Source organism: Streptopelia decaocto (assembly GCF_964273445.1).
Source record: "Streptopelia decaocto genome assembly, chromosome: 15".
Taxonomy (NCBI): Eukaryota; Metazoa; Chordata; class Aves; order Columbiformes; family Columbidae; genus Streptopelia; species Streptopelia decaocto.
In genome coordinates, this window is record NC_138670.1 from 7,259,439 (window position 1) to 7,284,501 (window position 25,063).

Consider the following 25,063-nt stretch of genomic DNA (forward strand, 5'->3'; position numbering starts at 1 on the left):
GAATACGGTGTTTGAGGCAGAACTGACCTTGTTTGTGCCTTTTGTAATACCGTGCGCAATAATTTGGTTCCTTAGACGTGACCGAGACAGACTTCTCTGCAACAGGGCTTGTGATTACGCCATTTACAAAGGCTTATTAATGATTCACTGAAGACTGCTCTCCAGTCATTTTGTACCAGCTTAACTGTTTCACTACAGATTTGGATTTTTGTTTTCTCTGTTCTTCTTCAAACTTTAAGAATATAATAATTATGATGGCAAGTATGGTAAGTTCCACTGTCACAGGTGTATCTTGTGTAAATGCTGATAGGGGGTTGTTCCCCTTGCACAGGGTCATCCTGAAAGCGGTGGAGTTGAAGCAATGCAAAAGCCGTTGCTTCTGAACTAAGGAAATACACACAATAATAATTGTTTAAATACAAACCAGGAAAAAAAAACAATGTAAATAAGCGATGAGGTTTTTGAGTCAGTTTTATTTTTTATTGCTACCATGATTCTTCATTTGTGAAGAGGTAGGGTAAGAAACACAGGCTCAACATTTTCTATTGGGTTTCATTAGCATCCTACCTCTAATTGGTAAGAACTTTTTCATCTGTTTCTCCAGGCCGGATACATGTTTGACCATGCTTTTTCATACATTGATATACAGTTTTGGTGCAAGTATTCCCTAACTTCGCGTTTAACCAAGGTATTAACAAAACAGAGTTGAAATGGAGGGAGATAAGTGGGAATGAAGAAACTTAAATCACATACTGTTTTATTTTTTCTATTAACATCCTCTCCAAAAAAGACCTGCAAACCCCCTCCCAACAAATAACACCCTGGAAGGCCACCTTGAAATGTCAGTAATCAAACAAGTTAATAAAATCCGTTATTTCTTTACTCTGCAAATGTGATTAGAGCTGTTCACAGAAAATCGCCTAATGGAAAAAAGCTACAGAACACTTCCATAGGTATGATTTAGATCATTTATATTTCAACTTATGTTCCAGAGGAAAAAAAGAAAACAACAACCACCTGTTTAAAAATTAGCAAATATATATTTTTAAACATTATTTCTAGGCAGGTATTTTGTAGCCATAATTAAGAACCAATATTCTTCACTCTTTATGTTAATCTGAGGTACCTGTGACTTCTGCCAAAAATGACATTTTGTGAATGGAGGGTCAGTTTCAAGGAAAGGTTGAACACTAAAGCACAGCAGAACACATGGTGAGAATTTAAAAAAATACAAGAAGATTAGCTCAAATTACTTTTCTAAGAAAATACCATCAAGTTAACTTTTCTGAGTTACAGTTCGGGCAACAATAAGTCTTCTGTCTGTATTTCATTACTTTTGTTTAAGGTTCTCTGCTCCACACTGACATGGTGCTGGCTGTTAGAATGTGGAGACTGTTTGCAGTGCTTCGATAGTAAGAATGTGGGTGCATTAATATTGGATGTATGTTTGAACATAAGCACAGAAGAAGCAAAAATGGGTTCTGAGCTGCGCCGAGCCATCAGCGTACCTTTCCTTCCCCTCTCCATCGCGTACAGAATGCAGTTCTGTCTTTGCTCACTGTGTGAAGTTTCACGTAATTCGTTCCAGTTTGTAGTGCCTCTTGGCTTCCTTTGTTATATAACACAGTCGTGCTCACCTTAAGGGACTGACAGCATGGAAAATGCCTCTTTTTGTGCCTTACAGGTAAGGTCAGGTACAGACAACACGGCTGTCAGTTCATGACAGCTGCCTGGTGTTACACTGCCAAATACCCACTGATAGTTAACCCAAGTTCTGCTAGTACTGAGCAGACTGCAGAATGCTGAAAGAATTTCCAGGCATAGTCCTAATTCCTTTAGCAAACCAGCTGAAACCCCAGCAATGCAAGTTGAGGGGTGGGGTGGTGGCAGCTCCCTGGCTCTGCAGTTCAGCTCCTGGTTCGTGGGCCCGCAGGTCCCTGTGCAGTTACACGTGCACTGGCTGTGCCCTCAGCCTGCCCCTGGACATTCAGGACGGATGAGTAGCCCCACGGAATTGTTAGGAATGGCCTGGGTCAGGTTTCAGCTTCTGCGTATGTGCAATTACTCAAAGGTTCCGGGGGGACAGAGGGAGGAGACTTGGGAATACGATTCCCATGGGGGAATCAGTTCATAGATCAGAATTCAGTGTGAGCTGAGATATTTGCAGTACCTGTGAATCCCAGCACGGTTTGGAACTGGACCAGAAGCTGTTACTCAGCCAGTTTTCAGAAAGACACGTTCCCCATGTGGGAGGTATGATCCTGTCCCGGGCTTCTGCCGTGTTGATGGTAACCGTTGAGTTTGGTTTGGAGGTTGGAGCTTTTGCTACCTTTAAAATTTTCCCATCTCTGTGAAAGCATCAACTCCTGGTTTACAATGAGTAAACCACTCAGCTCCAGCAGGAGCTGGAAGCAAGGACCTGATGTTTCTCGGGGCCACATCCCTGAAGAGGCTGAAGTGGGCGCTGAGCCAGCCTGCCCCTCCAGGACCCCGGGCAGAGCAGCACTCTTGGAACCAGGCGTTTCAAACAGAGACTTTCCAAAGGGAAGGTCGGCCCGTTGCGCCGCTCTGGGCTCAGGGGCCTCCTGCTGTTTGCCTTTCTGCTGGGATTACCCGAATTCCAACAGAAATCCTAGAACCTGCTTCCTGGATTGCAGGAGGAATGCGATAGCACGAGGCTAACAGAAAATGAGAGTTTGCGCAACAGACATCATGATATATATCAAATGAGAGTTTTTGAAAGATGGACTAAAGTAGTATACCTTGGAGAATTCACATTTTGTGGTGCTTCTATTTCTTGTCATAGTTTCTCCCCTACGATTATTCTTCAGTCTTCAGTTAAGGCCTTAGATGGTAATAACATGGATACAAAAGTGAATGGGAATATTATATCAGCATCCATTTCAGCACCGACTTCATCAGATGCTGTGAAGTGCTTTCCAGAAGGGATTTATTTGATAAGTGAGCCATCTAAACCCCACTTAGTAGGGTTATTTGGGGCTCAGATCTGCTGGCATGCAGCAGAATCCACTCAAAATCTGATGCATTATCCAAGAAATTTTGGTATAAAACTTTGTTGGCAAATATAGTTTGAAGAGTAGATACCAAATAGTTCATTAAAAAAAAATTGAACCCAGTAACTGAAAAACTGCCCCCCTCTGCCTGGTAAGGAAACAACTCGTTTATGTTTCTAACACAATGATTTGTTTTTTCAAAACGTAATTACGTACTAGTTTATAGTTTCACATGTGCGGGCTGAAAATGCGTCTTTGAGCTAAAAGGTCCATGGCTTTGCAGAAATGTCGCTTTTCTCTGTCCCATCAGCAGCACCTCACATCTCACAATTCCCAAGTATGTGCTCTGCAACTTTCTGTGGGAGCTGCTACATTCCAAAGTGCCATCTAATGTTTGTCAGCAGGACAGCAACTGGTTTATGCTGATGATTGTTACAGTGCAAAGTAATGGCCACATTTACCCCGAGCATGTCAGAAATAGTTTTGTAGTTTCATTTGCCTTGGAAGTCTCAGCTGCTTTTGTTTTGTGTGAATTTTTATTGAATGAGGTTTTGGAAGCAACTGAAAGGCAAGGATTGTCTTATTTTGTTTGCCAAGGTTTGGGAAAGAAGAATTTTCCACAACTATTAACCTTTCTGGCCTGGAACTGTGCCAGGTGTAAATGAAAATGATTTAGTTTGAATGACAAATTTGTTGTTTTGTAATAATTTTCCATGATTTTACATTGTTTTACTAGTAAAACTATGTTTTTTTCTAGAAATACATATAAGAGAAACACATTAAAAGTGAATTCTGCTTTCTGGGTATACTTCATTATGTAAAGCGCTGTCTAGGTTGTTTTTTGCATGATGTCTGAGTGTTGCCAAATAATTATTAAAAATGTCTTAAAAGAGGAACATTCAGATGTAAACATTCAAACATTAAAGAGTAATATCAAGCAGGTTTAACAGGATTTTTTTAAAAAACAACCTTCTAGTCACATTTACCACACTTGCTTCCAGATAATTAACATGAAAACATCTTACATCATAAAGTCGTGATTTGTTTTTCGTGTTCTGCCGCTTGTTTATTTCTCAGCTCAGCAGCAGAACACAATTAATTGTACTGGCTTTTAAAGATTTTAGTTGTCCTACGCTTTACTTTCCAAGCATACTACTGCAGTGGTTCAGCCGGGATGTTCGGGAAGAAAGACTTTAAACCTTCACAAAAGCTTTTTGCACTATATCACTCAATTTAATGAAGAGATGTTGTTGCTAATACAGGACCTGTACGTGTACAGGTCAGACCTTCATCGCGGTGAGCACTGCTCAGGCCTCTGTGGGCCTCTGCCCTTGCACATCCACTCGGAGCCACAAGAACCTTTTGCAGAAACTTTAAAATTGACAAACAGGTAATTTCCTCTTCCCCTGAGCCCTTTAAGCTTTGGGCCCGAAGGCTTCAACCTGGCTTTTAAACCCCCAAATTTTCTACTATTCCATTTCAGCCGTCTCTAAGCTCTTCTGAACTAAAGCTGAAAGAGCCCAAAATGAATGTTGGGTTATGATGACACTGATGAATTACTGAGCCTTTTACCAGTTTAGCTCGTCTTGTTAATGGTTCAAATGATGCTCCCGCTTGCTTTGTCACAACCGTGGAGTAATTCACTGAAGTCATCGGTGTGACTGAGAACAGCACGGCCAGGATGGCCATGGGCAGCCCGAGGCGGAGTGCCAGCTGTAATTAAAGCCTTTGATTTAAATAAATGGCAGGGTTTCATCTTGATATATATTTAAAAACAAAACAAAACTGCTTTCCATTTTAAGCTACCAAATTGCTAGCTGAAGAGAGTATCTTTTAAGCATAGTTGTGGTGACTGGGAAATGCTGTAGAATACTGTCTGGGTTCATTTTAGGGACTTAATCTAAAATGTATCTTTAGCTTCTGGCAGAGTGGTGTTTTTAGAATACTGTAGTTAAAGACTGAAAGAACTATAGTGTCTGTGTTCCTAATTCATCTCTGTTAGCTCTTCTTCCTTTGTTCCATCTTACTTTCTTACGAAAGTATTTAAAATACAAGAAACTTGCTCTGGAATAAAGTTTCATACGCAGAGACCTTAATTTGGTCTTCAGAAGAAAATCCAAAACAGCTTTGGGTTTTGGTTTCAGGAGGACAGTTAATACCATAGAAATCGGTTGATAGTACAGACAGCTATCAGTCCAGCGGAAAATCACATTTTTGTCCTCCGAATGAATGGCATGTTAACCTGGGATCTTCTGAGCAAGTGATTGTAATGTGCGTCTTGAAATACAGCACAAATCACCTGGAAAATCCAAAAACTGAAACAAAATCTGAGACATGAAAAATGGTTAACGCTCAGTCTTTCTTTCCTGCATTTGAGTGTCTTTGTTTTCCTTTCCAATAACTACAGTATGAAATTATGGTCACAATACCAACCTTCAATTTGATTTGTTTTCCTTGCTCTTGTCATTCTGTTATAAATGTAATTTTTTTTTCTTAAACTAGAGGAGATTTTTCTATTTTTATCCTTGTAAAATGTACTTGATTCTTATCGAAATGAAGCTGCTGGGAAGAAACATAGGTCATTCATTTAACTGTGACCTATATGCAGTGACATGTACCGTCCTCTGTCCTTTATTTCTAATGTAAGCAGTGCTGTCACCAGGCTGTCCTTGTTCCCATCCTGTCATATGACAACTCGGATGAAAGGGAGATGACTGATGGGAGCTGTAGGAAGAAGGAAGCTGTGTTTGTATACAAATGACAATCCCCCGAGCTCACCGAAATGCCTCATGGTGTCCCTCTCCAGAATGTGTCTCCTTCCTCTTTGCCATCTTGTTCTTCAGCCTTGTCATCCTCTAGACCTCTTCTTAATACTGGATTCTTAAACGAGGATGACACATGAAGTCACGCTCCATTTATACACAAACTGCTCCCCAATTGAGGCAATCTCCCTTCATCTCCATTTCTGATCCTGCAGTATGAAAGCAAAAAGATTGTCAGAACCATGTTGATGGAAATGTTAGAAGATTCTCATTGGATTTCTCCTTCTAGTCTTGGAACCATTTTGAAGTATGGATGCTTTGCAAGGGCTCGTGTAATAGTTCAAATATATTTTAAAATGATGAGAATACTGACAGTAAAATATTTCAAAATTCATCTTGGAGATAGAATGCTCTGTTTTTCATTTGTCTGGATTACAATCATTACAGCAGGGCACCCTGCCACATCTTGGTCTACTGTTCTTCAGTTCTCTCCCTTACCTTGTTTATTTGCTTCATGAGTCACAGGATGAAAATAAAATACCTTTGGCATGGCAGCACCGATATGAATATAGGCTATCTAATTCCGGGAGTTGTCACGGGTGACCGTCTATGGTTAGCTGGGATTCTTGATTCATCTTGGGCCTGCTTGCTCTGTTGGGTTTATGGAAGGTACATATCACCGGAGCCATATGTTATATTTCCAGGCAGAGCTGTAAACCATTTCGCTTTTACTGCCTCTGAGAGCAGATCAATCTACAGTGCAGCACTAGTGATGGAGAATTTTTAAGGATAATGGGAGAAAATATAAAAAAGAGTGCTTGGCCCAGATACTCTACTACTCCATCTTCCAGAGAATTAAATCCCTTCCTATTCATAAATGTTTAATTTCTCAGAGACAAGAAAGGAGGTTTTCACCATACTTTTGCAGCTGGGAAAAATGTGACAGATTAAGAAATTAATGGTCATTTTAAAAAATAAGAGCGGGGGAGGTTGCAATGTAGTCAGCAGTCTGGTACTAATGGATAGAATGTTTGTTGCCAGAATTTGTAAGTTCAGTATAACCTTAAAGGTCTAATCCATAACTCTTACTTAGGTAATTAGTTCTTTTACTTCAGCATTGCCAAATCCCAGTATTCACAATTACGTGAGCTGGTAAAATATTGCAAGCGGCTGATAAATAAGAGGACTTGAAATGTATTTTGACTTTTAAATAATAATTTTGAAAAAATCTTTAAGTCAAAACTTTTTCAAAATTTACTTTACAACCAGAAAGCCTACAAGCATTTATCGTATTTTTTAAAGGAAAACTATGTTTTTAAATAACAACCTGATTCCAGAAGATGGGACTTCAGAATTCACCAATGCCAACCTTGCGTGGCTTGCACAAATACATGTAGGTTTACAACATGAGAGACTTCTTAGGTCAGTAAGAACTGACAAATCTATCCAGGAAGGTTTTAGTTTCATCATTTTGCATGCAAGACTTGCTGCTTCAGTGCCCTATGGATATAGGCTTTATAGTGTGGGTTTTTTTCCTCTTTGACAGCATAGAAAGGTCTGGCACGCATCCATGTGCATGCCTAAATTGAATGGTACTTTCCTATGCCAGCCTGGCCTCAACAAAAGTTGAGCTATTTTAGTTTGTTAACTGAAGAAAAGTTGGACAAGGAGAAGGCAGGGGAGAGCACTGTACGAAAGTACAGGAGACTCATACAAAACGCATTCCTTTTGCTTTGGCGCCTTAGTATTTTATTAAGGGCCACTACAAGTTGCCTCTAAATTATTCCACTGTGGATAGACTCAGAGCGTATTTTTTTCCTCCAGTGGAGCAAATACTTTGCTTCAGCTAAATCTTGTGGAACATCTACCGTTGCCCTTGTCGAACTTTACAGCATTTAGTTTTAAACAAAATAGGATCAGAGTTGGGTAATGTAGTTCTGCTCTGTGCTCTGCCCCTAAGCTACACAGCCTCAGCTCTCATACTCAGCAGGAACTCTGACATTGGCAGTAGGGCCGAAATGAGGATTAAATAGGTCTGAAACATTTCTTCTGGTCTTCAGTGTCAGTATAGTAGGAGATGCCACCTTTTCATGTTGATGTGGTAGGACTGATATTAATTAACATATTAATTACATTGACACTGGAAGCATGTTTTAGAATTTTCAGGGAACCTGAAGCTGGGATGAAAAGACGCTTTTGTGCAAAGGTGCCTATTCTGATAATTACAGAAGATTAAACTGTGATGTGCCTTCCTTTCTGCTTTATAGTTGGTCTCACTGTCTCCGACTATCCCTGTTTTCCAGTTATAGTCTCTAATTTGATTCCAGTAGCTTTCAGTCCATAATTACCATTGTTCAGCCACCAGCTGTTACAGCGGTGGATTTATTTGTTGCTTTGGTTTGCTGCAGGAACCTTGTACAGAAGGGTTTGAACAGGCAGTACCCTTGGCTGGTGCTGCCAGCGGGGCTGGGTGTTTAGCACTGGGCGCGGGACTAAGCCGGTGCCTCAGACGTGCTGGTCTGTGTCCATCCCAAGGGCCAGGCTTTAGTTCCAGTGCTGGGTAAGCCTGTCCTCCTGCCCTGGGACTGCGCCCCGGGGGGAAAATCTTCAGGTTTAGTTGAGGTTGGTTTACACCACCAACCAACCTAGGTCTCTGTCTTATTAGACTTGATGTCTTTTAATACAGACCCTTTCTGCCATTTCTTGGAAAAGGCAGAAAGAGGGATTAGATTCTAGAATAATAAGTATGGGAGGCTCTTATCCTTCCCAGGGATTTCAGGGGCTTTGCAGCCTGTGCGAATCCTGAATGTTAAAAGCTGGGTACTTCCAGTTTACTAACAACAAATGGATGTGAAAACCATGTCCCAGTTTTTGTTGCGGAGTCTCTTGAATGCCAGGTATAGCACATCTGGCATTCATTCTGGTAATGAGTGATTTATCAAGACAATGTTTTAATGAATGTGGGACAGGTTTGTGGGCAGGTGAATGGTTTTAAAAAATGAGGCCAGGTGTACTTTGAGCTCTAAGCCTCGCTGCATCTGTGTGAAATAGAAAAGGGAGGAGACTGTGATGGAAGATCATCTTTCTCTGGCGTTGGTGCATTAGGGTTGGCATTAATCTGGAAGTGAAGTGCACCAAGTAAGCAAACGGGAGCGTTTTCTTTCTTGTGCTTTCGCGTTAGACCCCCCTGCCATTCAGGCGGCAACTGCGCTCTCAGTGCAGCGGTGTCCGAGGGGCCCTCAGCCTCGGCAGCCAGCGGGGCAGCGCTTCCAGACACGCTGCTACCGCTGCTGAGTGACATTTTCCCTCTTTGTCTTTATCATCCAGCGGGGAGACCCAGCCGGGCGGGGCAGCGTGGGAACCCCGGGGGGCTCCGGGGCTCGGTGCCCTGCAGCGCCGGGCCGAGGGGAGACGCTTCCCCGTCTGCAGCGCCTCCGCCCGCTCCCGCCGCCCCCCGGCAGCCGCCCGCGCGTCCCACCGAGCGGCCGGAGCCGCCGGGCGCTCCCGCTCCCCCGGCGCGCCGGGCGTGGCCGCGCCCCAGCCCGCTCCGGCTGCGGCTGCCCGTCAGTTCCGCCCCCCGGGACCGAGCCTCCCGGGAGCGGCGGCGAGAAGGGCCATGTGAGAGCGGCGCGTCCCGGCTGGGAGCCGCCGCGGGGTGTTTTGTGCCCTCGGAGCGGCGTTGGCTGGTGGTCTCGTTTCTTTGGATGGGCTGTGTCCGCGGGGAGGCTGCGGAGCGGCGAGGGTGCTGGTGGGGTTACAAAAGGAGCGGGCTTCGCGGAGGAAAGAGGCTCCGGAGGCGGTCGGAGCAGAAGGCTGGGTCCGCAGAGGGTTTGCAGGAGGCTGGAGGGGTTCTCTGCTAGGGACTGCGAAGCTGGCACCTTGCATCAATGCCTGCGGAACTCAAACAGGTTAGTGCGAAACTTGTGTCCTTCCCTCCGGGCTCGGGCGGTTCTGTGCGGCCGCATGTGCGGTGGTCCTGGGTGTGCGGGAAGGAGAAGGCTGTCAGGGCTGGAAGGGCTTGTTTACTTGTGTTTTCATTTTTTAGCCGAGAACTAAGAGTAAAAGCTGAGCTGCTCTTTCTAACAGAGCATTCCAGAGAGATTTTGCTTTTGTCTCTGTTGTGTTAACTGGTGAAACACCCAAAAAAAGCAAGCTATTGTTTTATTTGACCTTCTTATCCTGCTCAATAAATCTAGGGAGCTCTTTGACATGAACAGCTAGAAATAGTGCTTTTTAAAAAGAAAGCTTTGCTATTGTCCTTTTGTTAAATGTTTGCTTTTCCCATACACTGTTCAATTGCTTTCTCTTTGATTTAGTTGTTGAGCATGCCAGGGAAAGAACTTCAGTTTTTCACTCTAATGTTATCTTAAACAAAAAGCCTTCTTGGTTGTCATCTTAATAATTTTAATGGGTTTACAGCTCTCTGCAAAAATATTTAAAATATTATTCTTTACCTTGGAGTGTCATTGGGCATTGCAGAGTAAAGCAGTTGCATGTTAGATTTAAATAAATAGATACCCTGTCAGACCCCTGTAATTTATAGGTGCTTACCTTGTTAACCTTCTTCATCTTCCTTGTGAGCCTCAGGAAACCCTGTAAATTCAGGTGGTGGCAGGATAGAGCTGCTCCTCAAACTAGGGTGAGGTGTTGTCTTCTTCAGCCCTCCTTTTTCTTCTCTGCCTTTTTAATTTAAAATAGAGTATTTTAGCATAAGAAAATGCAACAGTAATACGTCACTGATAATACATCTGTGAATTTGCTTCGGTTCAGTGCACTGGAATTGTTAGAGGTTCTTCAGTTTGGTTTAATCCTGCTGTGTTCAACTTGTCCATCTCCATAACAGAAGGCTGAATCATTTCTTGATGCAAATAGGATGTTGGTTGTCTTGAGAGGAAAGTCCCTTTCAGCTGGCCCCAGAGTGAGCATTTAATGGTCTGGAGAGGGTCCCCATTGTCCCTGCCCTGCCTGCTGGACGTCACCCAATCCTGGTTGTGTTTGGGGTGCTTGTTTGTCACCCTCCCTGGGGACTTCTTAGGGAGGAACTGGATTCCATTTGTGTATATGGTCCTGTTCATATTGCCTGACCTGAAGTTGCTGTACTTGTTAAATTACGTGCAATGGGTTGTTGATTTTAAAATGAATAGATCTAATTAGTAGCTCTTTGGGATTTTTTTTTTTTTTTTTTTCAATACATGAAGAAAAAAACTGGAGGTAAGGAGCAGAATGCTAATTGAAAAAAGAGGTGTGTTTAATGTCTCTTGACCTGTGCAGTTGAGCTGTGTTCTTGTCTTCTGGGCTTTGTGTTTTGATAGGAGGAAAAGCTTGAGTGAGAGTGAAAGCCTATAATCACTTCAGGTCGTGGATTCCGGTTAACTTGTAAATTCTTCTTCCAAATCAAAACAAAAAAATCGCATGGTTTTAATTTTTATGCTGCCTGTCGTAGTTGAGGACCAGGCAGAGGTGGTGTTTTATCTTTTCTGATGGAGCAAGTGTTCTTGATTCTTTCTGAGGTCTTTTTGCAGTATAACTGATCAGGCTGATACCACAACAGTGATTAGAGAATGTTTTGTTCAACGAAGGGCGGTAGTTTTAAACCATGGCTTGTCAGAGAAATTTATTGTGCAGTTACATAGCCTTTCGAAAGTAATCTTTTAGTTTTAATGATCACAGTTAAGTAAAACTAAGCTACATGGATAAGTGACTTCAAGGTGAATGGCAAGCGTATACAACCCATACAGACAAAAATGGCAGAGATACGAGAAGAGACTTCTGCCACATTAACTAAACACCTAATGTATTTAGAGACTCTTCACGTTAAAATCTGAGTAAATACAGTTATGAAATCATAACTAAAAAGAACCAAGAGTAACTTTTAACTGTGCTTTTTGACTTCTGCTGGGAATAGTCACAATTCGGGGCCACAAAAGCAGCGTTGTACCTGGGAGCACTGGTAGAAAAACAGATGCAGGACACGCTTTTCTTGTGACTGTGAGCACGCAGGGCAGGTGTCACCTTTTTGGTGTCACCCTTGGCCATTTCCCTTGTGCTGATGGGCAACGGAGACTGCTGAAGGTTGTGCTGAGTACCTGCAGTCTGACATTCAGCAGGGGCCTCAATGGAAGTGCAGAGTTCGTGAAATTCAGAAGGATCTTGAAGCGTGGAACTGTTGAAATGTGTTTGGTTATTCTACCACATACAGCTTTGATCTGGAGCTGAAGCTGTAAGTGCTGGCTTGCCTCAGGGCCGTGAAGTTGTGAAGGAGAAAGGAGTCACTTAAAGTGGCTTTTGGCAAAAACTCTTCAGTTCTGTTATTTCTGCTTCAGAAAATGCTTTACTACCATTCAGGCACTGAACTCTGTAAGGCTGCTCTTCCTCGGTGCTGTGTCCCTGGAGCGTTTCACTAGGGGATGATACTAATGTGAGAGAGTGTGAAGTTCTAGATCTGGGAGGATGAAAAAGTAGTTAATGCATTAATGATATACCTGATGTGATTCTGTACTGGTGATGGAAATCTTGTGGAAGAAATGTTCATGGAGGTGCAGCATGCAAAAACAACATCATTTCCAAACAGTTGGGCAAGTCATACTAGAAAAAACAAGTGAGGAGGGAGATTGATTTTTAACATGGATCTCTATATGGAGTCACACACGGATTCTCACAGACGATGGGCTGCCCCGTGTGGGTATAGGCCTGGAATGGCTCTAATGTGCCCTGAAACCCTGGAGTGAAGAGATACAGCCGTCTACAACGTCGACTCCAAAGTAAAGCCTTTGCCAGCCGTTGTGACCTCTGCAGCAGCGTTGGGCGAAGGGAATCTGTTTGAGCCCCAAGTTACTGAGATGTTGAACTACAAACTGGAGCACCTTAGTGGAGGCACATGTTGCGTTCTGCTCGCTCTGCCGCAGAGGCAGGAATCCCCTGGGAGGGGGGATGTGGTAACTCTTCAGGCAGTAACTGCCCAACTCGGGCGTGTCACGTTGGAGTTCAGGTGTGGGGATGTACACGGTGCGGACCCTCACCATGGCTGGGATGCTCTGGGCTGCAGCAAGACGCACTGTGTAGGTTATGGCAGTGCAGGTGCTCTGCTGCTGAAAAAGTCATTGCAAGAACTGTTTTATTCTAGAAGTGCTTTTGTGTGTGTTGGGATATGAGGGATTGTAAAGTCCAGTTTGTGCATATGCAGCTTTCTAACAGCAATAGACATACTGAGGAAGACATTCCAGTGATCCGCTTCCCCAGGCTGGTGCTTCACCAGCTGTCCCAAAGGTCGCGAGGTGAGCTGCTCTACGGGGACAATACAGCTGGCTGCATTTTTTTTCTTAAGTTACACTGCAGTTACTAAAAATAAAAGCTTTTTTGCCTTTTTTAAAAAATTATGTACATCAAGGTCTTTCATAATGTAGAAATTCTAATTATGGAGGAGAAAACAGGGTGGGGAAAAGCATGTTAAACAGTCACATTTGGAACTGTGCAGACTGGAAATTTCTAACACAACTGTTCGCAAACATTTACTTTCAAACGTCCTTCTCTGAGTTCATTCACCTCTGTTACTAAATGAAGGTTTTGATGCTGACTTCAGTAGGAGTAGGGTCAGGGCCACTGGGAGAAAATGGTTGTGTCTCTATATTTGGGTGTTAAATAATAAGGCGTTTCTCTGATTGTGAGGATTTTAGCATGTTCTCAGTTAGTCTTTACCTGTTCCTGCGTCTGTTCCCCAGTTGCTCTTAGTTAATTTCCCCTGTGATAGCAAAATTGTGCAACTTCTGAAAAGCTTCTGTTTCATTTGATATAGGCCATAAAGGTGTAAGGAACATACCATAACATACTTCACTCACCGCTTCTTGCACCCCAAAACTTCTGAACTCCATGTGCTAGTCTAAGGAGGTGTTACTCCCTCCCCTCGCCCCCAGGATACCGCTCTGAGACACAGAATGAATATTCCTAAGATAATGTGGGTTTAATTAAGGAAACTACAATTCCAGACTCCACCACTGCCTGTTCACCTTTCTGGACACATTTGTGGGTATGGTTGTGTGAGATGGGAGCTTCAGCTTCACTGGGTTAACAGCCTTAGATCCTTTGCTGCTGCTGGCTGTTGATTTCCCAAATTATGCAACAGGTTGCCCTCTTGGTTATGCAAACACACGTTTTCAGGGCTGTTCTGTGGACAAGAGCAGTGAATTGATCCAGGGAGAGAAGTGGCTCTGTATGAAGTAGGCCAGAGGGAGGAAGAAAAGGACAAGGAGTGAACAGGTGGGTGTAGGATCTCTTGGAACTGCTTTTGCTGGTGAGCAACATCCAGGCCATACAGGGGTTTTGTAACTCAAATGACATGGCTTGGGAGCCCTGTGTATGTTCGGTTTGTTCAGGTCTTCCTGAGAACAGAGGGGAGCATTAAGAAGACCCTGTTCTTCGTGGTTTTGAAAACTACTGTTGTTTCAGTAGCATCCTCTACGTGACTGATGTTGTCCAGAGAAGCTCAGCTGCGCCCAGCAATGACAGAAGTAGTTAAGGTTGCATGTGAGGCTGGATAGTGGATGGGAACTTTATTCTTTTTATCTCTGCCTTCCAAGGTATTTTGGTTAATAGGAGTCTCCTTCATCATTTCATGTTAGCCATCTGTATTTTTCATAGAATTGCACAGACTTGCTTATGCTACAGGAGATAAGGAAATTAATTGCAGTAGCTTTAATAGGAGTAAGGTTGGGATAGCAGAGGTGATGTTTAGTTTGTGCTCTAAGGTTTTGTTCCTAGTGGGAAATGGAATGTAGGATTTAGTAGGTTTTCTTTTGTTTTTCCTTTTAAGGATGAGGGGGATGTGATGATTCCTCCCTGCATTCCAACCACAGTATAAACAGCAAGAGGAGAGGGTTAAGAGTGAGTGGAGTCCCTGAAATCCCGGGACTAGAGAGAGTGTATTTCAAATTCTTGGGTAAAAGTAGAACCAAAACTCAGACTATCATAGTTTTAAGTGTCAGTGTCCTTTGTGTCTCATTAGGCTGCAGCCATGCTTTGGGATTTTTTAATTTTTTTTTTAATTGTGTTGTTTGTCAGCATGCCTGAGCAGTGAGCAGCTGACTGTACCGGAGAGAACCCTGGTGAGCACAGGGGCTAAAATCTCCCTTTCTCTGAGGAGTTGTTATCTTTTGTATCTCCGAATGGGTGGCAAGTTCTCTTCTGTCTCATTAAGGGGTTGTGATTCCACAGTGCTCCCTGTATACTGCAGTAATGTGAAAATTCATTACTTTCCGCGGTGTTCTCTGCCTCTTTGAGTCAAGCCCACACCTGCTCACAGCAGGAAATTGAAATGCCTGAGTTTTCCCTTTTGGCTCATCCCACACATCTATCCTTAGCATCACAGCGCTTCTTTTTGGTATTCAAAAAATAGAGTGTTCCAAGTAAACCTGGAGAATTGTTGAGCTTGGGAATTTCTGCCTGTGTAAGCTAAATCACTTGGCATCACTCGAAACTTCTATTTTTAGTAAAACTTGCACAGCAAGAGTATTGTAATGTTCAGAGAAAGAGAGATTCCTGAAAGCCTGAAATGAAACCAGAACGTGAGGGCTTATTTTTATACTGTAGAGAATGTATTTTTATGTGTGTGTATATATATCTGCACAAAAAAAAAATATGGAGGAGATGATTTAATGTAAGTAGCATTACTCTGGAGCTGTGCGTAGTGCAGCACTGATCCTGGAACATTAAGAAGACTTTTCTACTTAGAAACTGGTAATTCATTAAGGAGTTGATGAAAGATGTGCAGCACAATTTGTTTATGGGTGGTAGAGCCCTGAGATGGAAACAGTTCCTGTGTGGTTTGAATTGTAAACTCTTTCAAATTATTTTAGCAAGTTTTGCATCTGGAGCTATTTGCATCCCTCTCTTTTGATGATATGATTCTCAGGGGAGTTCGGTGTTGCGGGAATAAAGGCCCTTTTGCCTTCCAGCCGTGGCAGCGTGTGGCCTTAGCTGGTTGGTTTTGTGACACATTTAACAAAGACTTAATCTCAGTAGCCTGTATTAAACTCTGTCTCACTCAAATCTGGAAAGCTCTCATCTCTGCATCAGTTCTGGTATAAACACCAGGTTATGTTGAATTCCAAGGGGCTGTGAAAAAAGGTTCGATAAGGAAACCAGTAAATAAGGCTATATCTTGTACTTTGCACTTGTACTTTGTTTTGAATGGACAAAATGACGTATTTATAAAACAGATTATGCAGGTGGCTGCATTTCTCTATCAAGAACTTCCTGAATCTTTATTATTTGTTGATTAACAAACCAGACCCCAATTCTAGAGATTGAAATGGTGGCTAGAAGCTCCTCCATGGCACCCGTCTCATACTGGCGTGAATTCCATAGGAATTCTCTGATTCTGCGTCGGGTCACGCTGACATTCTCCCAGGTACATTGTTTAGTCCCAGTCACCTCACTGACTTCTATTACTGTTTTGTCCTTCTTAAACATTCCTCCTAACGGTAGCAAGGGTGACCAGAGTAATTCTCCTGTTGCTCGCACACGTTAAATTAGGAGGAATGTATTACCATTTAAACTTAATTCAGCAGGTGCTTTATGCTACTGGCCTCAATTACATTGGTTATCAGCTCATCTGTAAATCCAGCAATATGTTTTAGGAGACCAGTGTTGCCTAGCTGGGCTTTCTTGATGATCTCTCTGCCATTTTAAACCTCTGATGAATCCTCAGTATGGTTTTCACCAGCTTCAGAGTGCAGCTCTTCATAGATCATTTTTTATGATGCTCTAATGAGAGAACACTTATAAATAATCTTCTCCTGCGTTGTAAAAGATATCAACTTAAATGCCAGATGCTATGAATGTATAGTGACTTTGTAAATGGTAGATTTTATTTATAAAGTGCGTGTAGATGCTGCTTACTATTGTAAAATGTAACTCTCACAGCTTTCACAGCTTCTGGCCTTGAGATGTACCCTTGAACTCCTGGATTGCTGGCAGACTTCCTTAAGAGTAATGGATGATATTAAGAGTTGCCTTTAATGAAAAGGCAAGAGTTATTTCTTTATTGGTAACTTCAAAAGCTATTTCTTTTCATTACTTCCCCTACATGCTGCTTGGCTTGTGCATTATCGTACCTTATTTTTTTTCTGTTGAGTTGGTAATACTTTGAAATTAGCTGCAAAACAAATTCTTTACCATTTAGTTCTTTTCATTTTTTGCCTCTGGATCTTGTAAATACAGTCATGTCTTAATATTTGTGGAGAAGTGGTCTTCATATCATATGAGCTTTCTTGAATGCTCATGGGAGATGTGACTGGACTTCATGGGTGAGATATTTCCCTCTGGGTGTTCACACTTGTCGCTGCTTTGGGTGAAGAAAGCGAGGGGGTGGAAGCCCCTCCTAAAGCAGCTCTTGCCAACCCCGTTCCTGACCGACTGTGACCCTCTCCCCATGCTGGGGCAGCAGGATGGCAGTAATTAAACATTCCCCACACTTAAGAATTCAAGACACACGTCGTGCCTTGGTTTACACATGTGTTGAAATCTCCATTGCCGTGATAAGGGCTTCAAAAGCACTTTGCATAGTTTATACGCAGTTAGAGGTGATCCTTGTGGCTGGTTTGCAGATCGGGGGGGAAACAGAAGTTGTGCGAGCTCGGCCCGGGGAGCAGATGGCAACCGGCACCGGTGGTCGGGTGGAGATAAGCACAGTGTTTTCTGGGTGAAATTTCAACGAATCAGTTATGTGGAAAGCCTGTTCTTGCCTTCTAGCACTGGCAGGCAAGTTAGTAGATATTTAATAAAATATATTGAAACTTTAAGTCTGCTAGTTATGGCTCTGATCCACTTCTGCAGGGAGATTGTGTCCCAGCAATAAGAGTGTCAGAATCTTATGGCACAGCTTCTTTCTTCCCCCCTGCTCCCGGCTCAGGGTTTTAATAATCTTGTACTTTCTGGTTCTTCTTTTCTCCTCTTTACCCAAAAAGAATTAACTACGGTATGTTCACAAGAGTTTTAAAAAATTATATTTCTCATATTAACATATGTAAATGTATATAAATGCATGCTAGACGAGAAACATTTCACATTTGTCTTTAGCAGTTTCATCTCGTCTGGGTCATTCTTTCTCCTCCTACTATGACATGTTGTTTTATTACCAGAGGTTAGAATGCATCTTGGTCACGGTGACACATTTATCTTGTGTTTTATGATGCGATCTTATCACATCCCATTTCTTTTCTCTTTCCTATTCAGCTTTTCATCTGTCAGTGACAGTCATGACACCAGCTCGTGGCACAGCAATACCAGGGCTATGTATTAGTGCATACCGTTGGCAATTTTTAAGGGTAATACTTTACTTATAATGTACAATACTCTTTTGAGCAGGTTATTTCTGGAGGGAAGAGCCATTTGTAATTACATCAAAAACATCAGCCATCAATCATTTTAGATGTAGGAGATAGCAAAAAAAGGCTTCTGTGGGTACCATTCAGTAAATATGAAGCAAACAGAAGGTGACATTACACCCTTCTCTCCTGGCTGCAACAGTACAAGGAGATGCAAAAAAGTGGTAATTCATTATTTGTGTGATAGTGACAGACAGACCTTTGTATTTGCAGTTGTGGCTTCTGTATTTTAACATACAAAAATAAGTATTTTCCATCAACTCTATGAGAAGGTGAAGTGAGAGGAAGAATGTTGTTCGGTTCAATTGTTGAAAAGATTATGGCCCTTTTTAATATATTTGTTTTTTAAAATGCATTCTTTCCTACTATTTGTTCAATGGCCAAATCTTCAAAGAGAAAACTGATGCTATTTAGGCAACCCAAAAATGAGGGGACAGAGTTTCAAACCTTTCAAGCTGGTATACGCCAACTCCAAATGTGATTAGAGATCAACTGAAGAGTCATCCATCCATCCATCCAGTGTACAAATTTGAAAATCTGGCTGCTGGTTTTGGTGTGTGAATAGGATCGGAAGCACCTGTCTGCAAGTTGCTTTAAATCTGCTGTGACATACTGTTAATCCAATAAGTTTTTCTGCTCCTTGGTTTTTGAGACTAAAGTCAAAACCATCTTTGCGTCTCATTTACATGGGATCAGTTTATTTTTCTTTTTCTTTCTTTTACAAAGCTGACACTCTAAAATTCCAGCTTGCCAACGCAAACTTTTCAATACTCAAACATCATTTTCTTCCTCTGCTGCCTGTACCAAGAGGCAGAACAAATATTGTGTAACGCGCACCCCAAGCTTGGCTGGATTCCAGAGACTTTCCAGAAAAAGAGACACTGGGAAAAGAAGCATCTGCTGTGTACAGTGAGATAGTAAAGGAAGAGTCATGTCCACAGCAGCTGAAGTGCTGTGTGTGCTTGTATAAATATACTGGAAATGTGTGGGTGTGTTTCAGGAATTGTTGCTCTTCAGATTTTCTTGTGTTCAAAGAAACCTGGCAGAGGTACATTGTGTGGATACTGATCGGCAACTGGAGTCACAAAAATATTTGAGGGCTGTTGAGTTCTTCCCTTATTTTCTTATCCCTTTTTCCTGTATTTAAAATGCCCTTAAGTGTTTTGGTTTTTTATTCTAAAAAATCCACAGCTTTCTTTTAAAGGGACAGGCAGAATTAGCTTTCTCCTAGGTGTAAATTGTAGATAACTCCTTTTTAAAGATGCCTTTAAAATTTAAGGTAATGGTGGAAACACACCACTTAAACTATGTTGGCTTTTGATGTTTCTTGTGGATTACTAAGACGATATTTTTGGGTGTCTAATGAATTGGGAAAAGGTACTTTTGCTCCCTCTTAAAGTTCAACTCCATGTTCTCCTGAGGAAAAATGTCAGGATGGCTTTGGGCACGTCACACAGTATAGCTCAAGTAGAAATAGTGTTGTGGTTCTGCTTGATTGTATTTCATGTAGTGGTGGTAGGAATGCAGAGCTGGGTTCCCATAGGATCGTGTGGGCGTCCCGAGCAGACACGGCTCTGAGCTTTCTGTAAAGCGTGGCCTGAAATTCTAGATTGGGTTCTGATGGCACCCATGGTAACCCAGAGCTGGTCTTCCTTTCTGGCAGAACTCGTGTCTCGTTAATGCTGGTGGAAGGGCTGCCACAGCCTGGACTTTGGCCTTCAGGCAGGTACGGGTCTCTATAAAATGTCTTTGGAATTAGGAGAGAGTTGAAGGGAAGGGAAGACTCTCATGAGCTGATCAATTGCATTGGAAATGAAAGAGTTAAGGGTAGAAATCTGATTGCACAGCTGAAATCTCCGTTTGAACTTGTGGTCTCTCGAGAGAAAATGCCATTCAGCACCGCTGCACAGAGTTATTTCATTCTTAATTTTAATTGACGTGTCCCAGAATGCAGCCTTCTCTCACGGATCCGTACAGCACGGGGGTGTTTGTGAGCCGGTGTGTCTCCGTGTGGGCGACTCCTGTGTTTTAAATTCAGGTCATCATTAATTTCCCCATTGGTACCAGCATCCTTTCTGCCTACGTTTGTTTGCTCAGTGCGTTTATGAAATTTGACTGCATCTTTCCCTAAAGAAGATACCGGTCACCTCCTGGGATTTCAGCTTAACGAGCTGTCCCTGCTCTTTCCCCCTGTCCCCTTGTCCCTCTCTTTCCATCCTGCTCCCCCACCGTGGGTACCTGCGGAAGGTAGAAGTGATGCTTTCACAGAAGTGTTGGCCTCTTGCCTTGGTGCCAGGGGTACCCTGGGCAGCTTCTGAATCAGAGAAGTTCATCTTTTATTTGTGGTTGTAAAAATGGCGTCAGCGTTTGAGCTTTAATAGCGGCATCAAGAAACCTCAAGCAAAAAAAGTTTGTTCGGTGTAACATCAATTTTTCATTCTTTTTCTGGATTTGACTCAAAACCAGTTATTTATATACCCAGCAAGAGCGGCAGAACTGTGTAGGTCCATCCCGTAGTAGTTGTGGGGAGTAAAGATACCTGCCTAAAATATTTAATATTTTGTATCTCCAGTGTTGACTGCATTTTTCCAAATAACCTGTGTGGTTGTCCAGTATTGGAATTATCCCAGAACTTAATTAACTTTTTATGGTTTTTGTCTCTGGGCATGAGTTTAAAGAAACAGTTTGCAAATGTCAGAGTCTAAACTCACACAGTAGTCACAAACATAGTGGAAAACTTGTTCTTCAGAATATCAACTTGTGTTTTAATTTGTTCTTAATCTATAGGGAAGCGGATAAGGACAACTGCAGGCAAGTCTGCTCACCGGGAAACACTGAACATTTCACTGCAGTGTAGACTTTGACCACTACCCTATCTTATAATGGATAGGATTAGTGTTACGGGTCTAAATGACTTGAAAATATGCATTTCCAGAGTAGAATTGGTTTCTAGTTATATTTTTATATTTTTTGTTATTTATCTTCTTTGTCTTCATAGCTGTTCTGGGTGGTATGGTATTTTGCTGGCATACAAGTATAGTAGCTATGATTCTGGAGAACAGAGACATCGTTATCTCATGGATTATTGCATAAGACCAGCACCATCACAGAAACCGTGTAGTGCTTGGATGGTGATGACTTACTGTGTTTGAACAAGAATGTTTCAGTTTACAAAGGGTCAGTTTCAGTCTTAAAGGCAATAATTGAAATCCTCTCACTTTTTTAGACAATGCCCACTGTTCACCTTTGGCAGAAAAATCCATCAGTGGTAATGTAGGTAGACTTAGTAGGAAAAAGGGCATGATATGGTGCATTCTTAAGTGTTTGTCTTTTCCATCCAAGCATAAATGGGATGTGTTGTGTTTTAACAAAGGAAGTAGGTTTGCATTGTTACTACTTTATCAGAGTAGAAGTGAGCTGGCAAAGGGTGTGATCCAGAAGAAGAGAAACTAATTTAGGTCCCTTACTTGGTTGTCTTCTTTTGATATTTTACTTCCTTTTGGGAAAAATAAAAATTATTTATTTGAATTTTAAGGAGGTGAATTTAAAATACTGTAATATAGTGTTTTTATACAGCTGACTGATGGCCTTAGCTGGGGTGGGGACTATCAGTTACTAAAGCACAGAGTTGTTTGGTCTTGTCCTGCAGGACACGGCTCGCTGGAGCTGCAGACTGGAGGTAGGTGCGAGAGCTTTGTTCTCAGCAGAATCATTCCTCTGTGGATGTTTCCTCAAAAGCCTAATGGCTGCAGAATCTGTTAGTGTGTACATGTGTCTCTTTCTAAACTAGAATGCATAATATTACAAATACAGGGGCTGTGCTGTCTCAGTGTTTGTGTTTTTTCTTTCTTCAGCTAATTTTTTATTTCAACCTTCCTTCACAGATACCCATGCACTCAAAGTCTGGGAGGAGAAAAGTTGTTTATGTGCGGCCTGTTGTTCAGTCAGGGTGCGTGTTATGAACGGTCACATGCTTTGCTTAAATATTTTATAAGATCAGTGTATAGTATGCCTACCCTGCCTTCTTTCTGTTGTCTGATTGTGCATTTCCACTTATACCTCATTAGTAATCTAGACAGACTGAAATGTGTAAGCTTTTAACAGATACCTGATTTCAGACACGCTTTGTTCTGGAAGTTCCATTTGTTGTGCTCCAGAGCTTGGAGGTGTAAGAAACTTCTTTCTTTTTCCCTTCCCATTCTGAGTGTACAGTGCTGCAGTACACTCATATCTGTACCGAAGGGTGTCTCCTGGCCCCTTGTGCCTCCGGAATGAAGCCAAAGCCAGGCAGGTTCGAGCCAGCAGGATAAAATCTGAAGGCAGGTTTTGGACGGTCCTTCAACGTGGGTCCCGTTGCGGCTGGGTGAGCAGTGCGGCCCGGGACAGGAAAGCTCTGCAGGGCGGGCAGGGCACAGTGCTGCGTGTTTAGAGCATACGGCCACAGAACTGGACTCCAGCACTTAATAGTGAACCAATCCTAAAGAAAGGTGGTGAGAAACCAGATAGGGGAACTGAGCTTTGGTTGCCGTTGCGGTTTGAGCAGGGCAGGGTCCAGCAGTGACCCCACGCAGAATTGGGTGCTCTGTTGTACAGGGGAGCTTTGTTCCCTTTGCACAGGGATGGAGAAGTGGCCCTGGTGCTGGTCACCTCCCTGGAAAGACAGCGGTTTCTGTTCCACTAAGTGGTTTTCATATAACTGCTGTTCTTAGTGAAAGCAATTTGACAGGTACTGAACAACTTTCTTGCTTTGTTCCTAGGAGTTCAAGCGCTGCCCCTTCCAGGATCAGGCGGCAGAGTAGGAGAAAAAAGGAAAGCCAAGAAAAATACAGAGCTGTTGGAATTACTTTTCCTGGCTCTGGGTGGAGAAGGGCAGATGCGCTTTCTTGTTCCTGCTCCTGAGTGCAGCAGCGTGCGGTTGCAACTGCTCCTCTGGTACTTGTGGCCTGACACAGAGGGAAGTACTTGATCTCTGAACTCTGCTTTCAGCTTTCTCCTGGAGTTTCCAACCAGCTGTTGAAGACATTTACAGGAGCTTTGTCACTAGATGTGACAGAACTAGGTCTGGACCATCTGCAGGCTTGGTAGACATCAAGACTCCTTGAGTACAGGTCCACAGTGGCTGAAGTTGTGAACAATAGTGATTATCCCTGGGTTTTTTTGAGTTTTGTTCTTGTTTGGGCCAATGAAAAGCTGCTTCTCATTATTATGTTAGGGTCATTACCCTGAGGACAAGTGAAAGCAGCTCATTGTTCAGGTTCAAGCTCTGGGGTTTCACTGTCTGGAGACATTGGTTTCTGCTTTTCACCCACCCAGGCAGCAGCATGGGCTTTTGATTCTTTGCTTAGTCAAAGTTAGTTCTTCTAGGAGCATCATTATCTCTGAAGGCAATTTAATTTACAGGAAACACATTCGGCTTCTTGCAGTGTGTGCATCAAGAAAATTTGAGTAGATAATTAATCTGAGGAACTGGAAATTAATTGGGAGGGAAATTGTTGCTTTAAAGATGTGCTGAATAATCACCATTTTTACTATATTTAGCTGTCTATTGAAGTAATATGAGATGTAGAGAAGATAAATCTCTGTAGCCTGGTACTTCTTTTTGAGCAACAATGCAGTACAAACAGCCAGATATTTCTTCTTTTACCTCATTGGACTTGTCTAAGTGCAGAAAGCCAGCTGTCAGCCATCCAGAAGGTTTGGGAGCTACTGGGTGCCTGGCTTGTTGTAATATGCTTTTGATAAATTCACCTTCCTTTATAGTTTCCCAGAACTGGAAGTCATCCACCCAAGTACATAAGTACTCCATGGTGCTGGGGCCTGGAGCTTCTGCTGTTCCTCAGACTCAGTGGCGATGTCCCAGGAATGACCACGGCAATGGTGTGACCCTCCAGGAGAGTTGGCTGGACCTCCTGCGGGGTCGTCTTTGGAAAGCAAATGAATCGGCAGCAGTGACAAGATGTCTCGGGGCTCTCTCTGAAGGGGTGAAATAGAATGATGAAGCGTATGAAGAACTGTTTCCTCAGTTTTGTTCTGGACTTTGCAATAGATGCCCAGTGGTAAGCACCACCATTTGGTATGCTTTGAAATCACTGCTAGGTGGAAAAGGGTATGTTGGAAGCATGCTCAGGATCTTGGAATGCTGTTTAGGAAGTTTTGAGGAATGGGATGTTTTGAGGAAGTTCCTTTTGCTTGATTTTGCCCAAAAGGCCTTGTAGGTGGCTTAAACATATAAACTGTCTGATTAGATCCAGGCTGTGTGTTGTCTTCGGGTTGTTTTGCTTTGGGGGCTGTTGAGTTGCTACCAAAGTAAGAGCAGGAGGGTGTTGGCACAGCAAGTTATTTTGTTGGTGCTGAGTTAAACTATCAGCCATCAGGTGATAATGGCGTCACTTTTGAATTCAGTCTTTCCTTATTAGAGAGGTTTAATTGAAAAGTGATGAATGAAGATTATGTGCAACGTATGAGCTGCATTCTTGTGTCTGACAATAGCAAGGATCAGGTTAGTGAGAAGCACATTACACCATACTGTGGCTGCTGATTTAGAATCTAATCAAGGACTTTTTTTCTTGTGAAGCGACTGTGATTGTCCACATATAATAATGTGGGGAGATGTGCCAATACCATGGAGACAGCCTGTTAGAAATTATAGGGGAATCATTCTAGAAAACAATGATGTAAAGGTTAAGCAAGCACAGAAGTGTGACAGAGCAGGTGTTTGTTATAGTATTAAGAATTTATTGCAGATGTGAAGAACATGCCTCTCTAATTGCATGATGCTAACTCTGGGTTAAGGTGCCTGATTCAAGGGGGTTGATTTGCAGGACAGAAACCTCAGAAACTTGTTCTCTGAATGTCAGGTCGCATAGGCAGGGAGTGGAGAGCGTGTATAATGATGATTGAAGAGCTG

The 25,063-nt window shown here is 42.6% G+C and overlaps 1 protein-coding gene across 2 annotated transcripts in view; it reads left to right on the forward strand.

Annotated features, from left to right (window-relative positions):
• Window positions 1-8,971: 8,971 nt before the first annotated feature.
• The window catches only part of ARVCF (ARVCF delta catenin family member), a 150,790-nt gene continuing 134,698 nt past the window's right edge, over window positions 8,972-25,063 (forward strand). For both annotated transcript variants that reach the window (XM_082066596.1, XM_082066597.1), the window contains exon 1: window positions 8,972-9,684. In XM_082066596.1, the coding sequence (XP_081922722.1) occupies window positions 9,664-9,684 (21 nt within the window). In that variant the 5' untranslated portion in view covers window positions 8,972-9,663. The remainder of the gene's footprint in view (window positions 9,685-25,063) is intronic.